Source organism: Microcaecilia unicolor, chromosome 11 (assembly GCF_901765095.1).
Source record: "Microcaecilia unicolor chromosome 11, aMicUni1.1, whole genome shotgun sequence".
Classification (NCBI taxonomy): Eukaryota; Metazoa; Chordata; class Amphibia; order Gymnophiona; family Siphonopidae; genus Microcaecilia; species Microcaecilia unicolor.
Genome location: NC_044041.1, coordinates 36219577 through 36246508, shown reverse-complemented (window position 1 = coordinate 36246508; position 26932 = coordinate 36219577). Strand labels below are relative to the sequence as shown.

General features: G+C 46.1%; 1 protein-coding gene across 7 annotated transcripts in view; it reads left to right on the top strand.

Annotated features, from left to right (window-relative positions):
• KDM2B (lysine demethylase 2B) overlaps positions 1-26932 on the top strand; it is a 322873-nt gene that overhangs the window by 168622 nt on the left and 127319 nt on the right. For all 7 annotated transcript variants that reach the window (XM_030218309.1, XM_030218308.1, XM_030218306.1 and 4 more), the window contains one exon: positions 9887-10013. In XM_030218309.1, coding sequence (XP_030074169.1) covers positions 9887-10013 — 127 coding nt within the window. The remainder of the gene's footprint in view (positions 1-9886; positions 10014-26932) is intronic.

Genomic DNA, 26932 nt, shown 5'->3' with positions numbered 1-26932 from the left:
TAGCCAGTATGGAGCCTTGAGCATCTGTGCATGCTCAAGGCTGGCCGGCCTGCCTCCCTCCTCTTCCTTCGACGCCGCAAAATGGCGGCGCCTAGCCCTGCCCAGTGCATCCTGGGATGCGCTGGGCGGGGCTACACACCATATAAGGGAACTCCCTTATATGGTGTGTAGCCCCGCCCAGCGCATCCCAGGATGCACTGGGCTGGGCGCCGCCATTTTGCGGCATCGAAGGAAGAGGAGGGAGGCAGGCTACCTCCCTCCTCCAACCCAAGGGAGGGGGGCAGATTGACACTGGACCACCAGGGACCCTAGCCAGTGCGAACCTGGGGGGGGGGATCATCGGGGGGGGCGGTCCAGCGGACCCCCAGCCCCCCTGTCACTGGCAGGTTTGCTTGTTGGGGGGAATGGAGGCCTGCCAGCATGCAAATGCATGCTGGACAGGGCTCACCATTCCTCCCCAATGATCTGCAAACCCTAACGCCAGCTCGGAGCTGGCATAGGGTTTGCTGCAGCCAGCGACCCAATCTTTGGTGCGCTGGCTGTTGATCATTGGGGAGGAATACCTAATGCCCTGTTTAGCATGCATTTGCATGCTACTTGTGTTCAGAGCCCTCGAGCGCGTTGTTTCACGTGCTCGAGGGCTCTGATCATCGGGCGGTAGTAAACACCGGCGCTAGTATGGCGCTAACAGCCTCTAGTGCCGGCGTTTGCTTCCGATCATCCCCCTGTTAGTGCTTGGATCCATAGGGCACTCTGCTTTTTTTTTTTTCTTTTTAGCACCCTCCCTTTAGAACTCACTGCCTAATTTGCATATAGAGCCCTCATTCCCAAAGTTTAGGTTGGCACAAAAAATGCCTTTCTTTAGCCTACCCAGGCTACTCATACTCTCTTGCAGCACATTGAGGTCCTGGCTGCACTCCTGTTCTCCCCTCCCCTTTGTTTTTGTCTCTTTCCTATTAAATACCAATTTTCCTTTTCCATCTGTTTATTATATTTTATTGTAAATCGCCTTGATGTTTTATACGGAAGGCAGTGTATCAAAGCTAATAAACTATAGGCAGAGTATGGGTGAACCCATACCATATGTGTGTAGCTTTGACATTTAGGCACACATGCATAAGGGCTTATTCCTAAGTGCATATATATGCAGTGATGCTAGTATTCTGTAAAGGAAAGTAGGTACCACATAGGTGTAGTTATCAAATTACCCCCTTAATGCCAGGCAAAGCAATCAAAGGACCATGGATCTCATATACCACCTTTCTAAAGTGGTTTATATAGGTACTCTCTGTCCCTAGTGGGCTTACAATCTAAGCTTGTACCTGAGTAATTGAGGGTTAAGTGACTTGCCCAGGGTCACAAGGAGCTGCAGTGGGAATTGAACCCGGTTCCCCAGGTTCTCAGCCCACTGCACTAACCATTATGCCACTCTTCCACTCCTCAGTCAACTGTTTAGCCAGTTAAGCAACAAAAGTTATAACAATCATGGCTAAAATACAGCCACATAGATGTACACCTGTTCAAGAGTAGCTGTAAATGTATTCACTTAGTTTATGAACTCTGCACACACCTTGTAACGCCACACAAACCACCCCTGGACATGCTGACATCTGAGTTGCTTAAAAGCATGCACTTTCTTATTCTGTGTGTACTTTTATTCATGTATACTTCCATCTTAAGTAGAGAGGTGTGGTAGCCATGTTAGTCCACTCTTAAGGTTATCAATAGAAATCAAACAAAATAAAACATGGAAAAGAAAATAAGATACCTTTTTTATTGGACAAAACTTAATACATTTCTTGATTAGCTTTTGAAGGTTGCCGATCTGAAGAAGAAGGGCAACCTTCGAAAGCTAATCAAGAAATGTATTAAATGTATTAAGTTATGTCCAATAAAAAAGGTATCATCTTATTTTCTTTTCCATGTTTTATTTTGTTTGATTTCTATTGATAACATTCATGTATACAAAAGCTTTTTTTTTATTTTTTTACAGGTAAAACAGGTTATAGTAAAAATATTTTATAAAATTACCCCTATCAGCCCCACTTGGGGAGAAATCCAGGTGATACAGGGTACATTATGAGCATGTGAAGTTTTCTGCGGTGACAAAATTTCTGTATGAATTAGAACTTCAGTATTTACATAGGCAGTAGGAAACTCAAGAGCTTTCCCTGGGTTTGCAAAGCACCAACATGAGAGTCCCTGAATATCTGAAGGCCTCAACCTACCCACTTGGCAAAGGGTATCAGATTTTTCTTGAATATCAGGTGACATAAATGCATTTACTGACTGTATATTTGGTACTATTTGTGGCAGGCCAAGAATGACTCAGCATGACGAGATACATGTTTGTGGTGTTCAAGAGGGTGGACCCTTATTCAGAACAGTGGGGGGTGGTCAGCCACAGTTCCACAACATCCAATTGCTTGCTAGAAGCCCCCACCTTAAGTAACTCTTGGTATCTTTATTTGTGCTATATACCTTTTGCACTCCTGCATGGGAAGGAAAATATCAATATTCCTTTCTTGTAACTCTGCTTCCCCAGTGGAAAATTGTGGGAGCCAGTTAATGCCATCTCCTTTACTTTTTTCCCCGTTTCATACTCTAGTGAAATGGAATTTGAAAAGAGAGCCAGGAATGAACATTTAAAAGGTGCTGTTACCATTTTTATAGAAACTAGGACAGCTTTTGAGATGGGTGATTAAGGATACCAAAATCAGGGCTGATAAACAAGAGGTGTTCAGGTGACAATGGTGGAAATAAGAGGAAAAATTAGCATTGTGCCTCTGTGTTGGCAGGAGCCCACAGGCCTTGTGACAGACAGCATTACCCCTTGCATTGGTTTTCTTGGTGGCAGCCTATGTAGAGGAGAAGGTTTGTGAAAGATCGGGGGGGGGGGGGGGGGGGCATTGCAGGACTGTGAGTGAGAGGAGATAAGCGTTTGACTTTCCTTTGCATGCAGCAAGGGACAGCATCTGAAGTAGAGGCTGACCGAATAAGGTCGGTTTCAGCTAAAATTGAATCTGTGGCTGAAATTTGCTGCTCAGTTTTGACTGAAATTGTCCCTATCTCTCGAACAGCAGCTACTTCCCCCAAGTCCAGACAGAATCCCCCTTCCAGACCCAGACCCACCCATGAGCACACCTCCCTAGGCCTGCCTTAAACCCTGGTGGTCTAGCGGCTTAACTAGCAGTTGGCACCTTGATGAAAGCCGGCTATTTTGGGGGCGTTCTCAGCATGTGGCCGGATAAAGTGCCGATGTTCAGCACTTAACTGGCCAGGGTAATCGCATAAATGGGACCAGATAAAACACTTTTGGCCCTGTTTACTAAGCAGCATTATAGGCGCATTAGCATCTTTAACTACATTTAGGTTCTGGGATCATTGACGGCAGTGACTGAAGTGGTGCCATGGGCAAGGGCTCATATGCCATCATTACAGGAATCTGTTTTCAGCCGCTGATCTCTGGTGTCACAGAAGTACAACCTTCATCTTCTTTGGTCACTGGTTGCCAAATGGAGTATGCGGTGGTGGTTGTCGCCCATGAATTTGACTGTCGAAGCTCCCTTTCTGATAACACAGTAGGTGGTGGTGACAGTGGACGCTAGCAAGTTGGGTTGGGAAGCTCATTACAAGTTCCATAGGACACACAGTACCTGGATGGAACAGGAGTATCAGTGGTCGATAAATCACTTGGAGCTCAGGGCACTACAGAATGCCTTACACGACTTCACTCCCTTTCTGGTGGGGGGTCCTGGTCCAAGTTTTCTCCGACAGTGTGACAGCAGTAGCTTAAATCAACAAGGAAGGCATGACTCACAGCCATCTAATGGTGGTGGAGGCGACCTCCCTCATGAGTTGGGTGGAGAAAAATCTTCTCTGCTTGTGAGCAGCACACATTGCTGGGTTCTTGAATGTTGAGGCAGACTTTCTTAAGCACGCATTCCTTGGACCTGGGAGAATAGGAACTATCCAACCAGGGTTTTCAGCTGATAGTGGACCAATGGTGTTCTCCACTTCTGAAGTTGATGGCAGTGGACCAATGGTGTTCTCCACTTCTGAAGTTGATGGCAGTGAAAGGAATGCCAAAGTGCCCAAGTTCTTCAGCCATTGGAAAGAACTGGGCTCGATGGGGATCGATGCCCTACTGGAGCCCTTGTCGAAGACACATCTACTGTATGGTAGGTCATGTGTTGAAAAGGATCACACTGCACTGGTCAAATAGTTCTCATAGCCCCCAGTTTGGCCACGAAGGCCATGGCATGTGGAATTTCTGGACAAGGGTCCTCTTTGTCTTCTGCAGGTACACGGCTTACTGAAGTAAGGTCTGGTGCTCATGGAGGGTCTGTGCCCTTTGGTATTACAGCTTGGCCACTAAAAAGGCTTGGTTGAGATGATAGGTTATTCTGATTTGGTCACTGTACCTTGCTTCAAGCTTGGAAATGCTCTACATCCATAGTGTATGTGAGGGTGCGGAGAACGTTTGAGGGCTGGTGTTCTGAGTGCAGACCTTCTTCCTTTTCTGTTTAGATTATACATAGCCTAGCATTTCTCCAGGTAGGTCAGGTTGCGGCTTTGGGCTGTTTCGGGGGACAACTACAGAAGACAGAAGACATCTCTTGTGGCGCACCTGGATATTGTTTGATTCTTGTGGGAGATTAAGTCGCTTATGGCTTCCCTTTTGTATGCCAAATCCAGAGTGGAACCTTAATGTAGTCCTCCAGAAGCCTCCTTTTGAGCCACTCCAGAAGGCCTCCTTGAAAGATCTTATGCTAAAGATAGCGTTCCTGGTGGCTGTTGCATTGGTATGTAGGGTTTCGGAGCTTCAGGCTCTTTTGTTGGGATCCCTTTGTTTTTCCTAGATGAGCGTCTCCCTGCGCATGATTCCTTCCTTTCTTCCGAAAGTGGTATCAGCATTTCATCTCAACCAATCTGTGGAGCTTCTGTCCTTTTGCAGAGAGGATGAAGAGGCACTTTATTTATTTATTGCATTTGTATCCCACATTTCCCACCTCTTTGCAAGCTCAGTGTGGCTTACAATACATCATCAATGGTGGAAATATATAAGAAAATAGACATTTAGTATTACAGAAGGATCTTGGGTAACATTATAATGATAAAACATGATAGTAGTATGATAAGCAGATATTGTAAGACTTTATTCTTCCTTGATGCTTCTCGATGTATGTAGAGTCCTCATTATTTATTTATTTATTTATTTATTGCATTTGTATCCCACATTTTCCCACCTCTTTGCGGGCTCAGTGTGGCTTACAATAAGATATGAGTAGTAGAAATACATTTGTAACAACTTGAATATGGAATACGTTGTGCAGAGTTGTGTGAGACATTCGATTATCATTAGGAATGAAACAATGGGACATCAACATAGAAACATTAGGAGGAGACAGTGGGACAATTGATTACAGGATGAGGGATCTGAAGTGGTTGTATGTTGCATTGATGAGTGAGTATGGACTCTATGTGTTTTGGTTCTTTCCGTAAGTTTGTTCAAACAGGTGCGTCTTCAGTAGTTTTCGGAAGGAAGCTTGTTCGTTAATCATTCTTAGGTTGCGCGGTAGTGTATTTCAGGCCTGCGTGCTCATGTGGGAAAAGGTTGACGCGTGTAGCGTCTTGTATTTCAAGCCCTTGCAAGTGGGGAAGTGGAGGTTGAGGTATGTTCGGGATGACCTTTTAGCGTTTCTGGGTGGTAGGTCTATTAGATCAGACATGTACGCTGGGGCTTCGCCGTAGATGATCTTATGGACTAGTGTGCAAACTTTGAAAGTAACGCGTTCCTTAAGTGGAAGCCAATGTAATTTCTCTCGTAGTGGTTTCGCCCTTTCGTATCTTGGTTTTCCGAGGATGAGCCTGGCTGCTGTGTTCTGGGCTGTTTGAAGTTTCCTCATTATTTGCTCTCTGCAGCCCGCGTATAGTGAGTTGCAGTAATCCAGGTGGCTGAGGACGAGGGATTGCACTAGGCTGCGGAAGACGAATCTTGGGAAGAATGGTATGTGGACATCACAAATGAGTTTTGCGAATTGGTCAGACTGTTTGTGCTTTTTGGTAAACAGAGGCTTGGCCTTATAGCTTCCAAGCCCACAATTGCGCGATGGCTGAAGGAGACTATTGTGTCAGCTTATTTGCTTGCAGGGAAGCAGGCCTTGGGGGTTCATTCTACAAGGTGTACAGAAACATCCTGCAGAGACTACCTTACTGTCTCCGGCGGATATTTGCAAGGTGGCGATGTGGTCAACGCTGCATACTTTTGTCAAGCACTACAGGGTGGACATTGTGGCTCACTCAGGAGCCGGTTTTAGGGCTTCAGTCCTCATGGCAGCGGCACCAGGATTCCACTGACTGTAGGGATTGCTCTTTAACATCCCATATATACTGGAATAGTGGGAAACTACATAATGGAAGGAAAAATGAGGTCTTACCTGATAATTTTCTTTCTTAGTCCTTCCCACTATTCCAGAGGCCCCCCCTGAGGTTTCTGAGATGTTTAGTTGGTGTGAAGTAATGGGTCAAATAATGACTGTCACCTTGTATGGTGCTTCCTGCATATCTCTTGTTTTCTACAAGTTGTCCAGAGATGAGAGAGGTCCACATGTTTGCTCATCTGGTTAGTGTTAGGTTAGTGAGTTGTTTAAAGTTGTTTTATTTATTTTGAGTTTCTCCTTACTGCTTGTGTATGTAAATACTGAGGAACTGGACTGGATGCCAAGAGAGATATACATCTCAGCTCAGTTTTCAGTTCTCTATCTCCACCTGCTGGTTGATGGACACAACTATCCCACAGGTTCTGGAATAGAAGCAAGGACTAATGGAAATCAAGTAAGACCTAATTTCTCCAAAACAGGAACACAGCATTTACTTCACCAGCATTATTCATCATCATAGCTTAATTTGTAGACAAAAAGGAAGTGGAACTGTAGAAGAGAAGGGGCTGGTAGGTCAAGAGTAGGAGCAACAAAGGTGGCCTGGATTTAGGGAGTGGACTGGCTGTTCTTATACCCTCCCCTCTTCTTCTATGCAGCCTACCTGAGAAGGGCCAGAGCAAACACCCCTGCCATTCTGGGGTCCGAAAAGAAATGGTGTAACTGTGTGTAACTATGTTTATTTTATTTTATTTATTTATTTATTTTATTGCATTTGTATCCCACATTATCCCACCTTTTTGCAGGCTCAATGTGGCTTACAATTCAACATGAGTTGTGGAAATCTGTCTGAGAAAATACATTTAGTATAGCAAAAGGATCTTATGGTAAAGGTGGTAATAATAACGCAAGATAATGTCTTAGCAAGTCTTAGAGTAGGACAGTTCTAGCTTCATAAGGAGGGTTCCCATGTCTGTGTGGGATGTTCTTTCGAAGAGGTGGGTCTTCAATAGTTTGCGGAAGGTAATCAGTTCAAAGGCCGTTTTTAAGTTGCGTGGCAGTTCATTCCAAAATTGTGTGCTCAGATAGGAAAAGGTTGACGCATGAATTAGTTTGTATTTTAGACCTTTGCAATTAGGGAAGTGAAGGTTAAGGAATGTGCGGGATGATTTTTTTGTCATTCCTTGGTGGTAGGTCTGTCAGATCTGTCATGTAGGCTGGAGCGTCACTGTGGATGATTTTGTGAACTAGAGTACATATTTTGAACGTGATGCGTTCTTTGAGTGGGAGCCAGTGTAGCTTTTCTCGTAGGGGTTTGGCGCTTTCATATTTTGTTTTACCGAATATGAGTCTAGCTGCAGTGTTCAGTTCCTTCCTCTAAAAAGTATGCCGTGATCACCACAATTTGCATAGCACATATCAGATGTAAGCGGTGCGGAAGAAAGACACATGGGGGCTAATTTTATAATAGGGCTCCTAAGTGAAAAATCCAAACAGATACCTGGTTTATAAAGCTCATTCTCTGTGTTTTTGAGAAGAGGAAACTCTTTTGAATAAGTATATTAAGTGCTTCAGTGATTTGGAAATTAATTTTTGTGAATAAACATTATTCTACACTACTGTATTTAAATATATGAAATGCATTGTTGAAAATGTTCAAAAAACAGGACCAGCAAAGACTACAGGTGTTGGTGTTGTAACAAGCTTTTAATCCAACAAAAAATCCCACACTCTGACGGTCCATATGTATATAAATATTTAGGTTGGTGTTGATTTCTCTGGAAGTGGGTTATAAAGGTAACATATTCCTCTCACATCTTCATTGTAATGCTTTTTCTTTTACTATGTAAGCCGCATTGAGCCTGCTGTATGTGGGAAAGCACGGGGTACAATTGTAATAAATAAATAAACATATAAAACAGGTTTTCAGAATTCTCTGTAATAGTGCACAGGTTTACACTAAGGAAGGTGTAAATGTATGCGTGTACATGCATATTTACTGAAATATGTGTATATGTTGCAAACTATGCCCCTGGGAATACCTATGCATGGCACAAATTTAAGTACCCACTATTTTGTTGGTATTCGACCACATAGTTTTAGAAGAGCTGTTTCTGCATGTGGAACATGCTTTATGTGTGGACAGTGCTGTATAAAATTACTCCCATAATGGACAGTTCGCGTTTTTTGTTCTCGTTGAGACAGCAAGACGGGACATACCACAATAACAACAAAAACAAAGGAAAAACAAATATGTGTCTTGAGTTAAGACGGCAGGTCTTGACTGAATTAGATGTTAAATAGATGGGATTAACTGAGGGGGAGAAGGTGGAGAGCCCTAGTAGCTGGCCACAGACCATCCCCAATTCTACAAACTTGCATGCACAATTTAATGCTTAGCATGCAAATCACGTTATAGAATACTGTCAGCTGTATGTGTGACTTGTTAAATTAGCTGCTAATTGGCATTAACAATAATTTGTGTTAACTGGCATTGTTTGGCACTAATTTGCAGTTAGAGTATAACTGCCCTTGGAATCTACAAATTGAGCACACAAAATCCATAGTGCATAACTCCAAGTGGGGTGTGGAGCTGGGAGGGGCATGCCTAGCACGTAGACACGCTGGTTATAGAATACTGACGGTAGGTTAGGTGCGAGCATTTGTACCAGTCATTGAGCTAGCGTAAATGCTTGTGCCTAAAGTTAGTTAGTTAGCACCGGTATTCTATAACGGTAATTAATGCGGGGCGCAGCTAAGGCAGACCTGAGAGTTACGTGTTTAGTGGCGAATTTTAGACTGCTAATCAGGTGAGTACCTGGATAAAATCAGGTCAGCAAAAAAAAGCCATCTTAACTTTGTGCAGCCAGTTATCCGGGTACTGGTCTGGACATCAGCCAGCACCCAGATAACTTCCAATGGCCCTGCCAAGACCCGGAGATTCAGCGGCAGTGCCTGGATTAGGTCCAGCGTTGAATGTCTGTATTATATTCTGCCTGTGGTGGTCAGCACCTTTTAAGATCGCAGCTGAATATCACCCTATTTGTTTTCAAATTACAAATTCATATGGTAGTCTTTTTGTTTTAAGGTACAGCCTGATAGGTTTTGTTAGCAGCTAATAAATATTGGTCTTGGCTGTTCTTGGACTGTGCTTTCAGCTCCACTTAACTGCATATGAAAAGAACTCACTGTTTTACTGTCAGATTGTTGCATCTGTATGTGACCACCCTACCTTGGTATACATTAAACCAGTGCCTCATGACACACCTAGCCAGTGATGTTCTCAGGCTATTGATACTGAATATGCATGAAATAAATTTGCATGCACTACTTCCCCCTGTATGCAAATCTATCTCATGCATATTCATTATGGGTATCCTGAAATCTTGATTGGCTAGCCGTATCCCGAGAACTGGGTTAAGCCATGTAACCTCCTTTTTTTTTTTTTTTGTTTTCTCTAAAAACTCCTGACACAAAGGAATGATGGAATTGAATCTTGCTTTCAGGTACAAGCCAAATTTCGCTATCCTTTCTACTATGAAATGTGCTGGTATGTTCTGGAAAGATATGTGCACTGTTTGACAAAGAAATCTCATCTCATCAGAGAGTACCAGAAAGAATCAATGCTGATTGGTAAGTGAGCGGTTAAATGCCTCTTCAACTGACCCTTCTTTCTTTTTGAAAACCACCCCAGATTATAAACGGAGTTACAGCGCGATACAGGGCAGATGAATTTCTTAATTTCAGGGAAGTTTTGAATCCTAGTGATTCACACAGAGTAGCATTGTTTGTGAAATATCCTTCAGTGGCTAGGGTTCAGGGAGACCATGACAGTTTATTTTTACTTCACTACATCTGTGCCAAGACTTCTGATCATTATAGCAAACTAGTAAAACAGGCCCGTTTCTGACACAAATGAAACGGGCGCTAGCATGGTTTTCCTCCGAGTGTGTATGTTTGAGAGTATGTGTGAGATTGACTGTGTGTGAGAGAGAGAGAGTGAATGTGTGAATGTGTGTGTGTGACAGAGAGAGAGTGAGACTGCTGGGTGCGAGTGTGTCTCCTCTGTCCCCCCTCCAGCCACCCAGCGATTCTCCTCTCTCCCTTGCTCCCCCTCCAGCCACCCAGTGATTCTACTTTTTCCCTTGCCCCCTCCAGCTACCCACCGATGCTCTTCTCTCCCCTGCCCCCCCTCCAGCCACCCAGCGAGTCTCCTCTGGCCCCTGCTCCCCCCTCCAGCCACCCAGCGATTCTTCCCTCTCCCATGCCCCCCTCCAGCCACCCAGTGATTCTCCTGTGTCCCCTGCCCCCCCTCCAGCCACCCAGCGATTCTCCTCTCTCCCCTGCCCCCCCTCCCGCCACCCAGTGATTGTCCTCTCCCCTGCCCCCCTCCAGCCACCCAGCGATTCTCCTCTCTCCCCTGCCCCCTCCATCCACCCAGCGATTGTCCTCTCCCCTGCCCCCCTCCAGCCACCCAGCGATTCTCCTCTCCCCTGCCCCCCTCCATCCACCCAGCGATTGTCCTATCTCCCCTGCCCCCCCTCCAGCCACTCCTCCACTTTAATCAGCATATATTAAATCCCCCCCCATGTGCTACAGAAAAGCACCGAGTACATCCTATATAATAAAACGCACCTCCAACGTTCTGAAGCCGTAGTTCCGAAACATTGCAGGAATGCTTCAAGGCTTGAAGGCTTCACTTTCTCAGCTTCAGAACATTGGAGGTGCATTTTATTATATAGGATATGTTTCAGTGACAAGCTTTACTGGAAGGTACTTTTGTAGTTGTTTTCTATTGTCATGGTGGTAGTGTTATGGGTTTTCTTCACTTGCTGAAAACATTAAAGAAGTTTCATAAATAAAAAGTCCTCTTTGACGTTACTGCACTTGATTGTAAAAATTTCTGTTAAAAAATGTGTAGGTTCAGTGGGGGTGGGGGACTGTTTTCATGGTCAGTATCATAGGGGTCTGTGACTTCAAGAGTAAGGGCCATAGCCTTGGTGCTCTTGCTAGTTATGGATCCAGTGTGTGTGTGTGGGGGGAGGGGCTGTGCTGTTGTTGTTGTATTTGACCCATGTTTGCTTATGTAAGCTTTTGCTATCATCAATAAAAAATTCCTAGGATGGCTAGCTATCTTTTGTTGTAATCTGCACAGAACTGTTTCACTTGTAATGGAGTATAAGCCTTTGATATTGTATTGTATTATTCTTTTCATGTTACTCCTGGAGGATTCAAAAATGAAAATTCTGCATTTTTTAAAATAAATTTTGTTTTAAGAATTTTCCCATCATAAAAACCTGGATCTTCCCTGCCCCACGTCTAACACCCTCCAGTTTTCGTCTTCCTTGGGCTACACCATGCCCCTCCCCAGCAGTCTCACCTCCAGCTTAGCTTGAAACCCTCCTTAAGCTTTACCTTCCTCCCCCCTCCAGGGGTGTAAACCCCCAGCTTTCTTTCTCCCTCCTTACTCCCCCACAAGACTCCCCAATTTTATCCAGTTCTTTCTTAAGACGCCCCCTCAGTACACACCCATCCTCACAGCTGTCTCTCTAAAACCTCTCTCTCCACTTCCAGCACACCCCTCCCATAGCTCTGAAATTTCCTCCCTCTTCCCTGCACACATGCATACCCATAATACTCTCTCAAACTCTGCCTGGCACACACTTCCCATTCCTATTGGTCTCTCACAACCTCTAAGGCACTGATTCCCAAACTGGGTTCCTGAAGAAGTTAGATTACAGAATCTGTTTGTTTATTTATTTATTTATTTATTAGGATTTATTTACCGCCTTTTTGAAGGAATTCACTCAAGGCGGTGTACAGTAAGAATAGATCAAACATGAGCAATAGGCAATTACAGCAGTAAAAATATTTGAACAACAACACAAAATATGGCATGGTATACTACTTGCAATGACAACACAATATGTACTAGAACATTATAATTGGTAGTGAAGGGTAAGGCAAAGTTGTAACATATAGATGAGTAAGAAAGTAGGAAGAATTAGAAAGTAAGGTGATTGATTTGAAGAAAGTTGCACATGAGGTCAGAGAAATTGCTAAATGTTATCTTAGCTAGGGTAGGAGCAGTGGCGTAGGAAGGGGGGGGGGCGGTGTGGCGGTCCGCCCCGGGTGCACGCCGCTGGGGGGGGTGTCGGCGCCGCTGGGGGGGGGTGTCGGCTCCGCTGGCTCCCTGCTCCTTCGGAACAGGTTACTTCCTGTTCCGGGGCAGAGAGAGCAGGGAACCAGTGGAGCCGACGCAGCTCCCAGCAACCTGCACTCGGGGGCGGATCGGCCCGCCTGCCCATCCCTTGCTTCTCAATGTAAGTAAAAATGCGCTCTGGTGGGGGGTGGGGGGGTGCGCAGCGGCGACCCGCCCCGGGTGTCAGCCGCCCTCGCTACGGCACTGGGTAGGAGTGGATAAACATGTCCCGCTGCAGTATGTGCAGCTCAGTCAGTCCTTGTGTGTGTGAGTGAGACTAACAAGTTAGTTACTTCTTCCATTAAAGGCTTGGTTGAAGAGCCAAGCTTTCACCTGCTTCCTGGAGTAGAGGTAGTCTTGCGTTAAGCGGAGCCTTTCAGGCAATGCATTCCAGAGTGTGGGGGCTACTCCGGAGAAGGCTCGCTTGCGGGTATCACATCGTGTAATGTCTTTTGTTTACCATATGTTCACCATACTAATAAGTTTGGGAATCGCTCCTCTAAGGCAGTCATGCCAGCATAAATATCTCTCAGACTCCCCATCTCTTTTTTTTTTTTTTTTCTATAACACTCCCTTCATACAATCACCTCATAGCTCTCTCTCAAAACCCCTACGCCATGCACTCTATTCCCTATAGCCTTTTCTCCTGAATCTGCTGTGGCACTTCCACAGCCCTCTCTTGCACATATTGTTCTCAAGTTTGGCCTTTTTTTTTTTTTTTTGTTACATTTGTACCCCGCACTTTTTCCCACTCATGGCAGGCTCAATGCGGCTTACATGGGGCAATGGAGGGTTAAGTGACTTGCCCAGAGTCACAAGGAGCTGCCTGTGCCTGAAGTGGGAATCAAACTCAGTTCCTCAGTTCCCCAGGACCAGAGTCCACCACCAGGCCACTCCTCCACTGTTGCTACTATTTGAGATTCTACATGGATCACCAATGTGGACGCGCAGGCTTCTGCTTCTGTGAGTCTGACGTCCTGCACATATGTGCAGGTCGTCAGACTCACAGAAACAGAAGCCTGCGCAGCCTTCTACATGGAATGTTGCTAGTGGAATAGCAACATTCCATGTAGAATCTCCAATAGTAGCAACATTCCATGTAGAATCGCCAATAGTATCTATTTTATTTTTGTTACATTTGTACCCTGCGCGTTCCCACTCATGGCAGGCTCAATGCGGCTTATGTGGGGCAATGGAGGGTTAAGTGACTTGCCCAGAGTCACAAGGAGCTGCCTGTGCCGGGAATCGAACTCAGTTCCTCAGTTCCCCAGGACCAAAGTCCACCACCCTAACCACTAGGCCTGCTCCCCCCCCAGGCATAGCCCCTCCCAAGACACACACCTCTGTTCTTCCCACCACATTCTCCTCTAGCTTCTCCCCCCCACCCCCACCCCCAGCATATCTCACAAACTTAGCCCCTCTTTCCCTATTCTCCATGGCACCACCACCCCGGGGATACACTGTTTCTAATATTTTTCTTTATCCCCCGGATCTTAATCTGAAACCAATAAAGAGGAAAGAAGCTGCATGTCAAGCCACATATTCCTCCTCTGGGCCTGCTGCAGTATTTGGAAATTTTTTTAACTGTATTTAAAATGGGAGATTCATAAATGCACACATTTTCTCCATAATAACAAATTTAAAAACATCCCATTTCTTGAAACTATTCTCTGGCTTTTGCCTGCAGAAACCTCACCAACTTTTCCTTGTGGCCACAAATTATCCATCTTTAGACTGGGCCCAGAACTGCCTACTTGCGCCAGAAACAATTTAAATAAATTCAACATAATAGCCATACCACTGACAACTGCAACACAGACGAATGCTTGCAACTTTGGTCCCATCGTCTGAGCTGGTATGGGGCCCCTTCAACCATTATATCAGCTCCTGATGACTGTAGGATTTGAATTGCATGAGATGTCACTGAAACCTTGCATTCAAATAGAGCAGTTGGCTCCGATTCTTGGAGGATCTGGACACAGGCATAGTAACATAGTAGATGACGGCAGAAAAAGACCTGCATGGTCCATCCAGTCTGCCCAAGAAGATAAATTCATATGTGCTACTTTTTTATTTGTACTGTCCTCTTCAGGGCATAGACCGTATAAGTCTGGCCAGCCCTATCCCCGCCTCCCACCACCAGCTCTGGCACAGACTGTATAAGTCTGCCCAGCACTATCCCTGCCTCCCACCACCGGCTCTGGCACAGACCGTATAAGTCTGCCCAGCACTATCCCCGCCGTCCAACCACCAGCCCCGGCACAGACCGTATAAGTCTGCCCAGCATTAGTCCCGCCTCCCAACCACCAGCCCCGGCACAGACCGTATAAGTCTGCCCAGCACTAGCCCCGCCTCCCAACCACCAGCTCTGCCACCCATTCTAGGCTAAGCTCCTGAGGATCCCTTCCTGACATACAACTTCTTTCCTCTTCACTGGTTTCAGATTAGGCAAATATTAATTTGTGCTGTGATGGCAGCCCCCAGAGGGTTGGAGGAGAAGTAGGGAAAGAGGAGCTAGGCTTGCAGTGTGTGCTTTGGGTGGGGGGGTAGGACGGAGGTACGAACATGTAAACCACCACTGTCTCTGTGTAGAATTCTGCAGTGGCACAGAATTCCCCCAGGAATAACTTGTCTTCTCTATCACAAGTTCACTACCCTTGAATATTCAAATCTTGGCACCTTCTTGTGGGCTAAGCTGCCTCTCTGAGATTAGTGGTTAAAATACAAGTCTGCTGAGCCCTGGTGCTGGCCTACAGCAGGGCTCGACAAACCCCAGGCACTAGGTCGCCATGGCGACTGAAAAATCAGACCTGGTGCCTGGGTTTTGCCAGCACAAGGCAGCGAGTAGAAAGAACAGCAACGGGTTCTGCCTCTTACCTCCCAATGCAGAATCTCTAAGCACCGAGTGGCAGAAGATGAGGATTGCTGTGTTCCGGAGGGGGGGGGGGGGGGGAGAGCAAGGTTACCAGATGCTTTAGTCCGGGACATTAAAATCAGGCATAGGCACCTGTTCTGTCATTTCTCCCCAATTCCAGCGGGGACAAACGTGCAGACAGGAGCAGCGGTCTAGGCAAATGTGCAGGCAGAGACTAAGACCAGCAAGAAACTAATGCATGTGCAGAAGGCACTGCTACATCCCTGCCCCTTCCTCGTACACAGGCTTCCTGTTAATAAGGAGGAAGTTAAGGTCAAAGGAGGGAGTGGGAAGTGGCAGTGCTGTGACCAAGGCTCTGCCTGTTGCACTCTTATTACTGCAGACCTAGCCCATGTCAGTGCCAACTGCACCCACAAGATTGTGGATTATAAGCAGGGGGCTATGGGGGCAAGAGAGAGAGAGGGAGATGGTAGATACTAGAGAGTGGAGAAGAAAAAGGGGGCAGTTGCTCAGTGGGAAAAGAATAAACGATTAGGTGGATGCAGGAGAGAGGATGCTGAATGGGAAGGAGAAAAGGAAAGAGGGGGAGAGAAGGTAAGTGCTGTGTGGAGGAGAAGAGAGGGAGAGAAAGCTGGTGCTGGACAAAAGGCGAAGAGGAGATGCACACCCCAGAGGAAAGAGAGCAGAAGGGGGTGATTAGAAAGGGAGAACCAGTGTGGGGGATGAGTAGATAGAATACAGAAAAAGAGGTAGAGTGAGAAGAGAGAACTAGAGTAAAATGAAAAGTGAAAGATCAATGTCCAGCTATAGGAGAGGACAAAAGAGAAGACAGTGGACTCTGCAAAAAGGAGTTAAAATTGACCGAAAAAGGAAAAAGAGAGACCCAGGACTAAGGTAGTGAGAAGAGTCTAGAGAAGTTAATTGCTTCCTGGGAAAAATGACTGACTGGTGCCTGAAATATAAAATTCTTCTTAGTGTGCTGCAGTGGCTAAGATAGCAATGTTAGGTATTATTAAGAAAGGAATGGAAGACAAAAATGAGGTTGTTATAATACCTTTGTATCGCTCCATTGTGCGACCGCACCTCAATTATTGTGTCCAGTTCCGGTCACCGCATCTCGATAAAGATATAGTGGAATTAGAAAACGTACAGAGAAGGGTGACGAAAATGATAAAGGGGATGGGACGACTTCCCTATGAGGAAAGGCTAAAGCGGCTAGGGCTCTTCAGCTTGGAGAACACGGCTGAAGGGAGATATGATAGAGGTCTGTAAAATAATGAGTGGAGTGCAACGGGTAGACGTGAATTGCTTGTTTACACTTTCCAGAAATACTAGGACTAGGGGGCACGCAATGAAGCTAGAAAGTGGTAAATTTAAAACAAATTGGAGAAAATATTTCTTCACTCAATGTGTAATTAAACTCTGGAATTCGTTGACAGAGAATATAGTAAAAGCAGTTAGCTTAGTGGGGTTTAAAAAAGGTTTGCAAAGGAAAAGTCCATAGACCATTATTAAAATGGACTTGGGAAAAATCCACTACTTATTTCTAGAATAAGCAGCATAAAATGTATTGTACTGTTTTGGGGATCTTGCTAGGTACTTGTGACCTGGATTGGCCACTGTTGGAAACAGGACGCTGAGTTTGATAGACCTTCGGTCCATGTCCAGATGGCAAAGGTAGAAAAGAGTATTTTATTTTCACTTTGGTAATTGGAATATGGCATCAATTATCTCTGGGAGTCTTTTACTAAGCGACAGTAAGCACTAGCGTGGCCTTACCACAGCTTAAAAGGCTTATCGTGGGCCAAGCTCAGGCATCCTGCGGTAAAGTTCCCAATCAGCTTGCGCTTCCCACGTGCTAAAAATATTTTAAATTTTTTTGTAGTGGGGGCGTGTCTGCGCTAATCAGTTACATTACTGTGATTTATATGTGTGCATAAATAATTCTGGTTGTTCCGAGCCTGGCTCGTAGATTTTTGGGCTGGCTCCTAGATCCCAAGAAAATCAAGGTCTGGTCTACAGTCTTCTTTATAAACCTATAGATTTTCACGATTGGTGTGTTTACCTTTTCTCCTTCATACATTCAGTAGCCTCCAGCAACCAGCATCTGTGCATCTGCAGTCTGCTAGGAAACTTTCATTCACATTCTACTTGCTTATCAAACATATAAATGGCGAGTGACCGAACTCACTCGCAAATGCGCAGTAAAGACTCTCTGTCCCGCCCCCGCGTCAATACGTGATGACGGGGGCGGGACAGAGAGGGTCTCTACTGCGCAAGGGGAGGGACGAAACCGCTGTCGCTACCGCTTCCCCCCCCCAAGGTCGCCGCCGCCACCCACTCTCCACCCGGGCCAGGCATTCGCTCCGCTATAGAAACAGCGTGGGAACGGAGCACACAGCTCAGCTGAGCTGCCGTCGGCCTTCCTTCCCTGCCTGTGGGCGAGACACAGGCAGAGAAGAAGGACGGCAGCTCATCTGAGATGTGTGCTGCGTTCCCGCGCTGTTTCAATAGTGAAGCGAGGGCCCGGCCCGGGTGGAGGGGTGGCGGCGACTCCGGGGGGAGGCGTAGCGGTGACCTCGGAGGGGCAGCGGCGAGCTCGGCGGCGGGGGGGGGGCCTTTCAACCCCACCCCCCGTCCTATACTAGCCCGTTTTTACGGGCTCAACGGCTAGTTTCTGTTGAAACTAAACAAGAACAAAAAGCAAATGTATGACCACAGACAGCCAGAGCCCGATAGTCAGCCACTGGCAATCAGCATTTTGCTGACTGCCGCTGGCGTTAAACCCGAAAATTGAATGCTGGCCAATGTCTGGGTATTGGCATTGAATTTGCAGGTTTCAGGAGCCGGCTAACGCATAGCCAGTTAAATGAGATATGAGCACTTAACTGGTTGTGGGTTAGCGCATATAGGATTGACTTTTATGCAGTCAGCTTGCTGAATATTGGCACTCAACTGGCCAGTTGCGGACTGAAGCTCTGGAACGCCCCAAAATGGCTGGTTTTCAGTTCAGTGCTCACCGGTTATTTTCAGCAGCACTAACCAGTTAATTGCCACTGAAAATTAGTGGTTAGTGGCAAACAAGCGATTTAAGCAGCCAGGAGCCATTTCTAGCTGGTTACATTGCTTTGACTATCGACCTCTCCCCCAGGGCCCAGTCCAGATAGAATTTTTCTGCTCTGCCAGGTGTTTCACAGAGCCAGAGTCCAAAACCTTTGGTCGGGTATGATGAGAGAGGAAAAGCTATTGTTTGGCATATATGTCTAATTTCAAAGGTAGTGAGACTGGGTTGAGAATCCCAGCTTTAAGGTGTATATACCACTGCCAACTCCAGGCTCCGCTCATTCTGCCTTGCTTCACCCTATGCCTGGAACAATCTTCCTTTACCCATACGCCATGCCCCCTCCCTACCCATCTTCAAATCTCTGCTTAAAACTCACCTCTTCTATGCTGCCTTCGGCGCCTAACCGCTCTAGATAGACAGAATGCCCCTATCTATCCACTCTATCAGATTAACTGTTCACTCGTCCTCTAGATTGTTCACTTGTCTTTAGATTGTTCTCTTGTCTTTTAGATTGTAAGCTCTTTGAGCAGGGACCGTCCTTCTATGTCTAAATTGTACAGCGCTGCGTAACCCTAGTAGCGCTTTAGAAATGCTAGTTAGTAGTAGTATATAGTCAGGTCTTCAAACCAAAAACTTGTGTTCCAAGGCCAGAATACATATTTCAGGTTGGGTGATGTTATAAAGATTATGATCCAGGATGAGAGAAAATCTATCCAATAAAAGTGGGATATAGATAAATCCATCACCACCCTAAATTGGGATAATTCCTCCATACTGCAGTGAGACCCATTAATTATGGATTATTTTACCCTTCACATGGAGGACTAATGGCCAATAGTATTTTATACTTGTCCACATACTGTGATTGGACTGGATTATGGCAGCAGAGGGAATATAGTTTTGCATGAAAGATGATCCAAAGGAAAAGTAAAGATTCACTTTTCTAAAGCGTCCACTCCGCATAAAGCAGCTCATGGCAGGTTCACTTTGGACAGAGTTACAGCAGAGTCAATTGTAGTGGCTAGCAGAAAGTAAGCATAGGTAAATCGTACACTCACTAGTCCAAAAGAAGCATATATTCTGGTAGCCTGTCGTGTTCCAATGGTGAGTGAAACCGGGGGAAGGGGGTGGGGTGGGGAATAAGAGCAGCAAACTATTTGTCTCTGGTCTGCTGCTTGCTGGGGATCAGAGCCTTGAGGTAACTAATGAAGGCCACATCGAGTCGCAGGGTCTCTCCAAGGGGTCCTACAGATTCCCATCGGTTTTCAGAACGTACACTGGTAGTAGACCCCCAGTACATGCACTGTGGCTAGCGAATCCCCTCCCCTCCGGGCTTGCATGTGTCCAGCAGCTGGATGCCTCCGGCTGCCCCCGCAGCCCCTTCATAGGCAGCCTCCAGCTGGCCGTTTGCACTCACTTCCTCCTCCTCCTCGACTACGTGCTTCTCCGACCACCAGGTGTGGAGCACGGGCGCTCCAACTGTCCCGTGAGGCCTTTCTTCTTCCCGGGGCAAGTTTGCTTACACTCCGGCCCGGCTCCTGAGCTAGGCCCGAGGGAGCCTTAGAGCGGGCAGCGCAGCGGCTGCTCGAGGCCTGTGGTAGGCCGGGCTCCGTGTGGGACCTCCTTCCCGCGGCCCGGACCGCCGCGAGCGGCTCTACACGTACATCGTGGGGTGAACACGGCACAAAGAGCAGCAGCAGCGCGCGAAGATGGAAAGAAGTCATTTGCCCAAGGTCAGATGCGGACTTGCAGCAGTTGCCAGAACATAAACACGAGTCTCCCGAGTCAGCCCCCCCCCCCCCCCCCCCCCCCCCCAGGGTTTTGGTAGTGGGAAACGTGTAGAAATAATAATGAGAGCTAACTGTCCTCCCCGCTGCCGCCAGCGAGCTGCGCTGACGGATGGACTGGCGTTCCGGTGTTTCTTTCTTCGAATGAGTACTTGGATCCTGCGTGCACAGAATCGTACTTCTTAGTTTTATTAGCCCCGACTTGGCCGTATTAATTACATCAGAATGTTAGCATTGCCCACTAAAAACACCCTTTCTGCAATGCTCAGGCATGGAATGCTGTAATGTTGCACTGTATCTATTTGCCACAGGTAAAATACACTTTTTACAAGGAAAGCTTGTTCCTTCATGTTTCTGATTGTATTGTACTCCATGAACTTTCTACTTCTGTAGTTCCCAAGGACTGCTCTGAGTATCTGATGAATGACACCAATCTGGGCTGTTCGTTCTCTTCTTTTGCAAGCCTCTTGTGTGCCCTCCTCCCTCCTCTAGTATTCTCAAATGTTCTGCTCAGGCCTGCAGCTTCGATGTAAGGGGCTAACCGAGGGATAAAGGACCGAGACAGGCATAGTGGACAGTGAAGAATGAAAATGGATAGGCAGAAGGACGACAGAGCTCTTACGGATAGCAACAGGGGGAGAGGGAGAAATGAAGGATTTGTAAGTCTGGAGAGATGAGGTGGGAAGCAAGTAGCTATGTCTGATAGGCAGGGACTAGGGTGGGAAGACTGGTGGATAAAGTAGTGGGGGGAATGTTCCAATTTTGCACCAAGTACATTGTTTTCCACATAGGTGTGTGTAAATGAAATAAAAATAATACAGGAGTAATTTTTAAAGGCTTTCTATATGCAGAAAGTGGACTGTGCAAAATTCACTGCTGTATGCATGTATAAAAGTATGTACATGGCCCGATCCTGTTAAGCATTCCTGGGGATAGAGCTAGGTAGAGTTTGAGGTTTGCACTTATACTTTGCAAAATGCTATCCATGCATAACCCAGCATGCATAGATGTCTGCTAATGGTTGCAATCTAAGTAGTGATTTTATAAGGGAACATATACATATTTTTTTCATTTCTGAAATCTTTGTTTTTTGTACTTGTGTACCAACTTCATCAAGTTATGTGGTGGTTCTGAAATTACTTAATTGCCATATTGATGCATTTTACTGTTACGATGTAAATTGCTTTGGGTCTCCTTTTGGGAGAAAGGCAGTACAAAAGGCTAAAGTATACCAAAAGCTTTTAAAATTAATTAAACATATCGATACTGCTTCCCTGGACAAATTGTTGAAAGAAGTGTACAAAACAGTTTTTAGTCATTTTTGGGGGGGAGGGGGCTGGGTGTAAGTCAGCTGTGGTTGTTCGTCAGCTGTGGTTGTTCTGTAACAAATGGTCTTCCTAACAACTACTACTACTACTACTTCTACTATTTAGCATTTCTATAGCGCTACAAGGCATACGCAGCGCTGCACAAACATAGAAGAAAGACAGTCCCTGCTCAAAGAGCTTACAATCTAATAGACAAAAAATAACAGCAGTGTCCACTCAGCATCTCTGCTACTTTAGTAATTGAACAATGAAAGTTAGTATAAAATTAAAATAACTTCTGTAGGAGTCACATGATGCAGAAGAGGGAGTGACACGTGTTTTCTCTGCTCTCTGAGGCCCCGAAGCCCTCTATGGTTTAAAGAATCCATGTAAATTTGTCTACTTTTGACTCGCTAGCACAGATGGACAAATTCATAGCGACTCCAGCAAAAAAAATGACAAGGGAGCGAAGCAGGAGAAAGAAAAACCCTGAGGGGGAGAGGATGGCGTGGAAAACCAGAAGGCGTCGGAGGAGCAAAAGTTTTCCCCAGAACAACTGCTACAAATAACGACGGCCGTAGAAAAGGCAATGGAGGCAAAACTTGATTGCCTGTCTAACCAATTTTCTAACATCGAAATGCTGATGGCTGAAACAATGCAGCGCACTGGGGAACTTGAGCGCAGGGTGTCAGAGCTTGAGGACGCCGCATCCCCCGTAAATTGCCAAATTAAACAACTTACAGCAAAGGTCAATGGACTGACTACTAAACTGGATGACCTCGAAAACAGGTCCCGCAGAGCAAATCTTCGAATTATTGGCTTTCCGGAGTCAGTGGGCGATTCGGTTCTGGGGACTGTATTAGAACGCTGGCTGAAGTCTGAATTCGCCATCTCGGACCACGCGGGGCCTCTGTGCCTGGAGAGAGTGCACCGCGTGGGGAAAAAAATAAGATGGCTGTCCAACACCTCGGGTAGTAATATTGAAAATTCATAACTACCTGCATAAAGTGGAGATTTTACGAGGGTATCGATTGAAGAGGAACAAGACTAAGTTTGAGGGACACCTGATCCGCAACTTTCAGGACTACTCAGCTCAGTTGCAAGAATGCAGGAAACAATTCACACCACTTTGCCGTCGTCTGCATGAGGCTCAGGCAAATTTCATGCTCCTCTACCCAGCGATTTTGAAGATCAAACACGCAGGAGTATGGAAGGTTTTTGAAAATGTGGCTGATGCAATGGTCTTAGTTAATGACCTGGAGAAAAGTTGTGGAAACAGTAATGTGGACAGTGCGGTCAGTGGAGAGTGATTTACTGTGAGGTACAGAACTGAGTTTGTGAAAGGGAAGTGCAGAGGTTTGAGTTATTTTGTGCATTGGCGGTGGGCCGAATCTGGGATTTCAAGTGTACTATGGGGGGTGAAGGGGCCTCACGCATTAATTGTGATTTTTGCCCATTAATTTTTGGGGTTGGATACTTGCATTAGGGGGGGGAAGGGGCGGTCAGAGGGGGGGGGGATGGCGAAAGAGTAGGTGGGAGCAAGTGGAGGTTTGGAGGGGCGAGGGTAGTGGGTTCATTAAGATGGGGGAGGACAGGGAAGGGGGTGGGTGGAGGATCCCACAAGTAAAAGGGCATCAGGGTGGAGAGTCTACACATTCACTCAGGTTCACAGAAAACAGTGCTGTTAGGACGACAAGGAACATGTTACAGTGGCGGGTAAGGAAGTCCCCTAGAGAAGGGCTGGGCTCTGGGGGGCCATATGGACAAGTAACTGCTATGTATATCTGCATCGGGGTGCCTGGCGAATAGTGTAGTGCAGCGTATCATCTCATGGAATGTGTCAGGGATTTCATCGCCAGTGAAGCGTGCCAAAATTTTGATTCAACTGAAGCGCGCCATAAGGCAGACATAGCGTTTCTCCAGGAAACCAAACTGTCGGATGAGGAGCATAGGAAACTGTGCCGGCAATGGGTTGGTGAATGCTATTACTCCTTAGCTGGAAATGGTCGCGGGGGTGTGTGTGGCTCTTTTGATTAAGAGAGATCTCCCTTGTCAGTCTAGATTGATCTATAAAGGTGAAAAGAATACCTGACTTAACCAACTTTCGGAGATTACTGAAGACCAGCTTGTTCAACAAGGCATACTACAACGATCCATCCTAATTACCAAGCAACGAAATCCAAGCCTGAAGTGGATAAAACCTACTTTTTTTTTTGTTTTGTTACATTTGTACCCCGCGCTTTCCCACTCATGGCAGGCTCAATGCGGCTTACATGGGGCAATGGAGGGTTAAGTGACTTGCCCAGAGTCACAAGGAGCTGCCTGTGCCGGGAATCGAACTCAGTTCCTCAGTTCCCCAGGACCAAAGTCCACCACCCTAACCACTAGGCCACTCCTCCACTCCTACAAAGGCCCACTCTACCACAAACGAACTCTCCTTATACCTGACTGCTCAATCTACTATATCAATTAAGACCTTTACTGTAATACCACTGTATCTCTCACTCCGGAAATGGCGATTGTCATGACGGAACAATGTAAGCCACATTGAGCCTGCAAATAGGTGGGAAAATGTGGGATACATATGCAATAAAGAAAGAAAGAAGGAAGAATCTTATTAATATACATTACACTTCATGGGCAATCTTTTTACTTATGCTCGGTGTATGGCCCAAATGATTACTCCCCACGCTTTTATCAGGGGTTGATGGCGTTAGGATATAGGTATGCAGATGCTCCTTGGATGTGGGGGGGGGGGGGGATTTTAACCAGATAATGGATTTTAGCAAGGACAGGTCAGGTGGCAGACCCAGCGCTGGCACAGGTGTGCGGCAGGGCCTTCCATATACGAGTTAAACCTTAAACCTAATGGATGTTTGGAGACTTTTCAATCTCACCACTCGCGATTACACACATCTCTCCAAAGCACACAAAACTTGGTCCAGGATAGACTATATGCTGATATCTCAGTCCTGGTTCTTTAATGTAAGGGGGGCATCAATAGGCCCGTTACAAGTAACAGATCACACGATGGTCTGGTTGGACCTTGAGTTTGTAGTTCCGGGGGGGAGGGGCAAGGGCGCTTTTGGAGATTCCCTGCACATCTCTATAAAGATGTCACATTATGGGACCAGTACATAGCAGAAAATGAAAGTTCTTGCGATTCCCCCATCACGCTATGGGAAGCATCAAAGGCTGTGCTACGCGGGGGGATCATTGCGTAAATGTGTGCGCAGACGAAAAAGCAGTCGGCAGGCATATTACACCTAGAGAAGGAATATAGAAGAGCGAAACACTTATGTATTCATCATCCATCCCAACAAAATGGGGATAATCTGTCTGCTACGCTAGCGCCACTGAACACTTTAATACATGAGCACACAAAAAAGCATTTAATGTTCCAGAGATTGAATTTTCAGAGGTTTGGGAACAAACCAGGTAAACTACTAGCAAATATCGCACAGCATCGTGTAGCACGACACTTAATTCCTGAGATTTTAGACAAAGGTGGGAAGAAGGTATCTACCCCTGAGGGGATCTCCCAAATTTTTCACAAGTATTTTACTAAAATCTTCTCCAGGGAAGGGCAAGGGGACGGCTCTTTGGTAGCAGATTATCTTGAGGACGCAGGTCTTCCCAGATTGCCTCCCTTAGCCCAAGAGCGTTTGTCTCAACCGCTTACAGTGCAAGAAATTCAGGGAGTGGTTAAAGCTCTCCCACTGGGGTCGGCGCCGGGCCCCGACGGGCTCTCCAATGAATATTATAAGATCTTACCACCAAAGTTTTGTGGTCATCTAATAGAGTTTTATGAGGAAGTGGTGCAACAAGGTTCTTTCCCCCAGGCAGTAAATATAGCGTTAATAACAATCCTCAAGCCTGGGAAGCCAAGAGAACAGGTAACATCTTATAGGCCCATCTCCCTTTTAAACGTTGATCTCAAGATCCTGGCCCGGGTTCTGGCAGTACGATTGGCATCTTATCTGCCAGGTTTGGTGGGAGACCACCAAGTGGGTTTTGTAAAGGGTAGGCATTCTACTTTAAATGTTCGTAAAATCTTATTATCAATCGCCCAGTGCCAAACAACCGAAACATCTTTGTCGAATGCTTTTTCAGCGTCTACACTAACCAGGAACAAAGTACACTGGGGATATCTTTTCAAAGTATTGGAATTTGTGGGCGTGGGAGGATGGTTCTATCAAGCAATTGTGGCCCTCTACACAGGTTCCTCTGCGCGGTTGCTAATTAACTCGCTAATCTCCCCTCCTTTTGAAGTACAGGTAGGGACCAGACAGGGGTGTCCTCTCTCGCCACTGCTGTTTCTTTTATACCTAGAACCCTTATTGCATACCATTATGAAGGATCCAGCCGTTGTGGGTGTGGAGCTTCCCTCGCAACCGGTGAAAGTACTGGCTTACGCTTACGACCTCTTGTTGACTTTAACCTCGCCCCAGGCCTCGCTGTCTAGACTGCTGTCTGTAGTGGATGAGTTCGGTTTTCACTCGGGATTTAAGCTTAACTTGCAAAAATCTATGGCGCTGCCTAGCCAGCTAGAGATGATAGATCAGTGGGAGGGCAAGTTCCCTTTGAAATGGGCTTCTGATTACATTACATATTTAGGGGTTAAGATCCCCATTAATTTAGCTGCCTTGTACTCTTTAAATGTAGGCCCATTGAAGATTAGAGCGGCAGAAACAATGAGGGGTTGGCAGGCCCTGCTGCTGTCTCTTCTGGGGTGCGTAGTGCTGTATAATATGCTGCTCTTCCCAACTTGGATATATACATTTCAAATGCTGCCCCAATATTTGATTCATAAAGATGAAAAGTGGTTGCATAGGAAGATAAACTGGCTTCTTTGGCAGGGGAGGAGGTCTCGCATGAGTATAATGAGGGCCCAGCTTCCCCGGGCAAAGGGGGAGTTGGGACTCTTAAACCTGTGTTTTTTTTTCGATTTCCAGCTGTTTGAGACACTTAGACTGGTTTCGTTCATCATCCTGTACTTCAGCAGAAACAAAATTGTTTGGTTCTGTGCATTTTGCGAGTTGGCTGCAGGGGAGGGGCAGGCGGGGTGATACTTTGGGTCCCGCGGGATACATTGTTAAGCCCTTACGACAGACTTGGAAATGGGTAACCAAATTCTTTTCCCTGGACAGTAAGAACTCTCCACTGTTGCTCATTCGAGGTAACCCTGATTTCCTGGTGGGTAGCTCCTCGGCGACTTTCCAGGATTGGGCATCCCGAGGTATCCACTATTTATACCATATCTTAATGGAGCAGGGGGAGATGAAAACTTTGAATGATATATGCTCCGAATTTCACA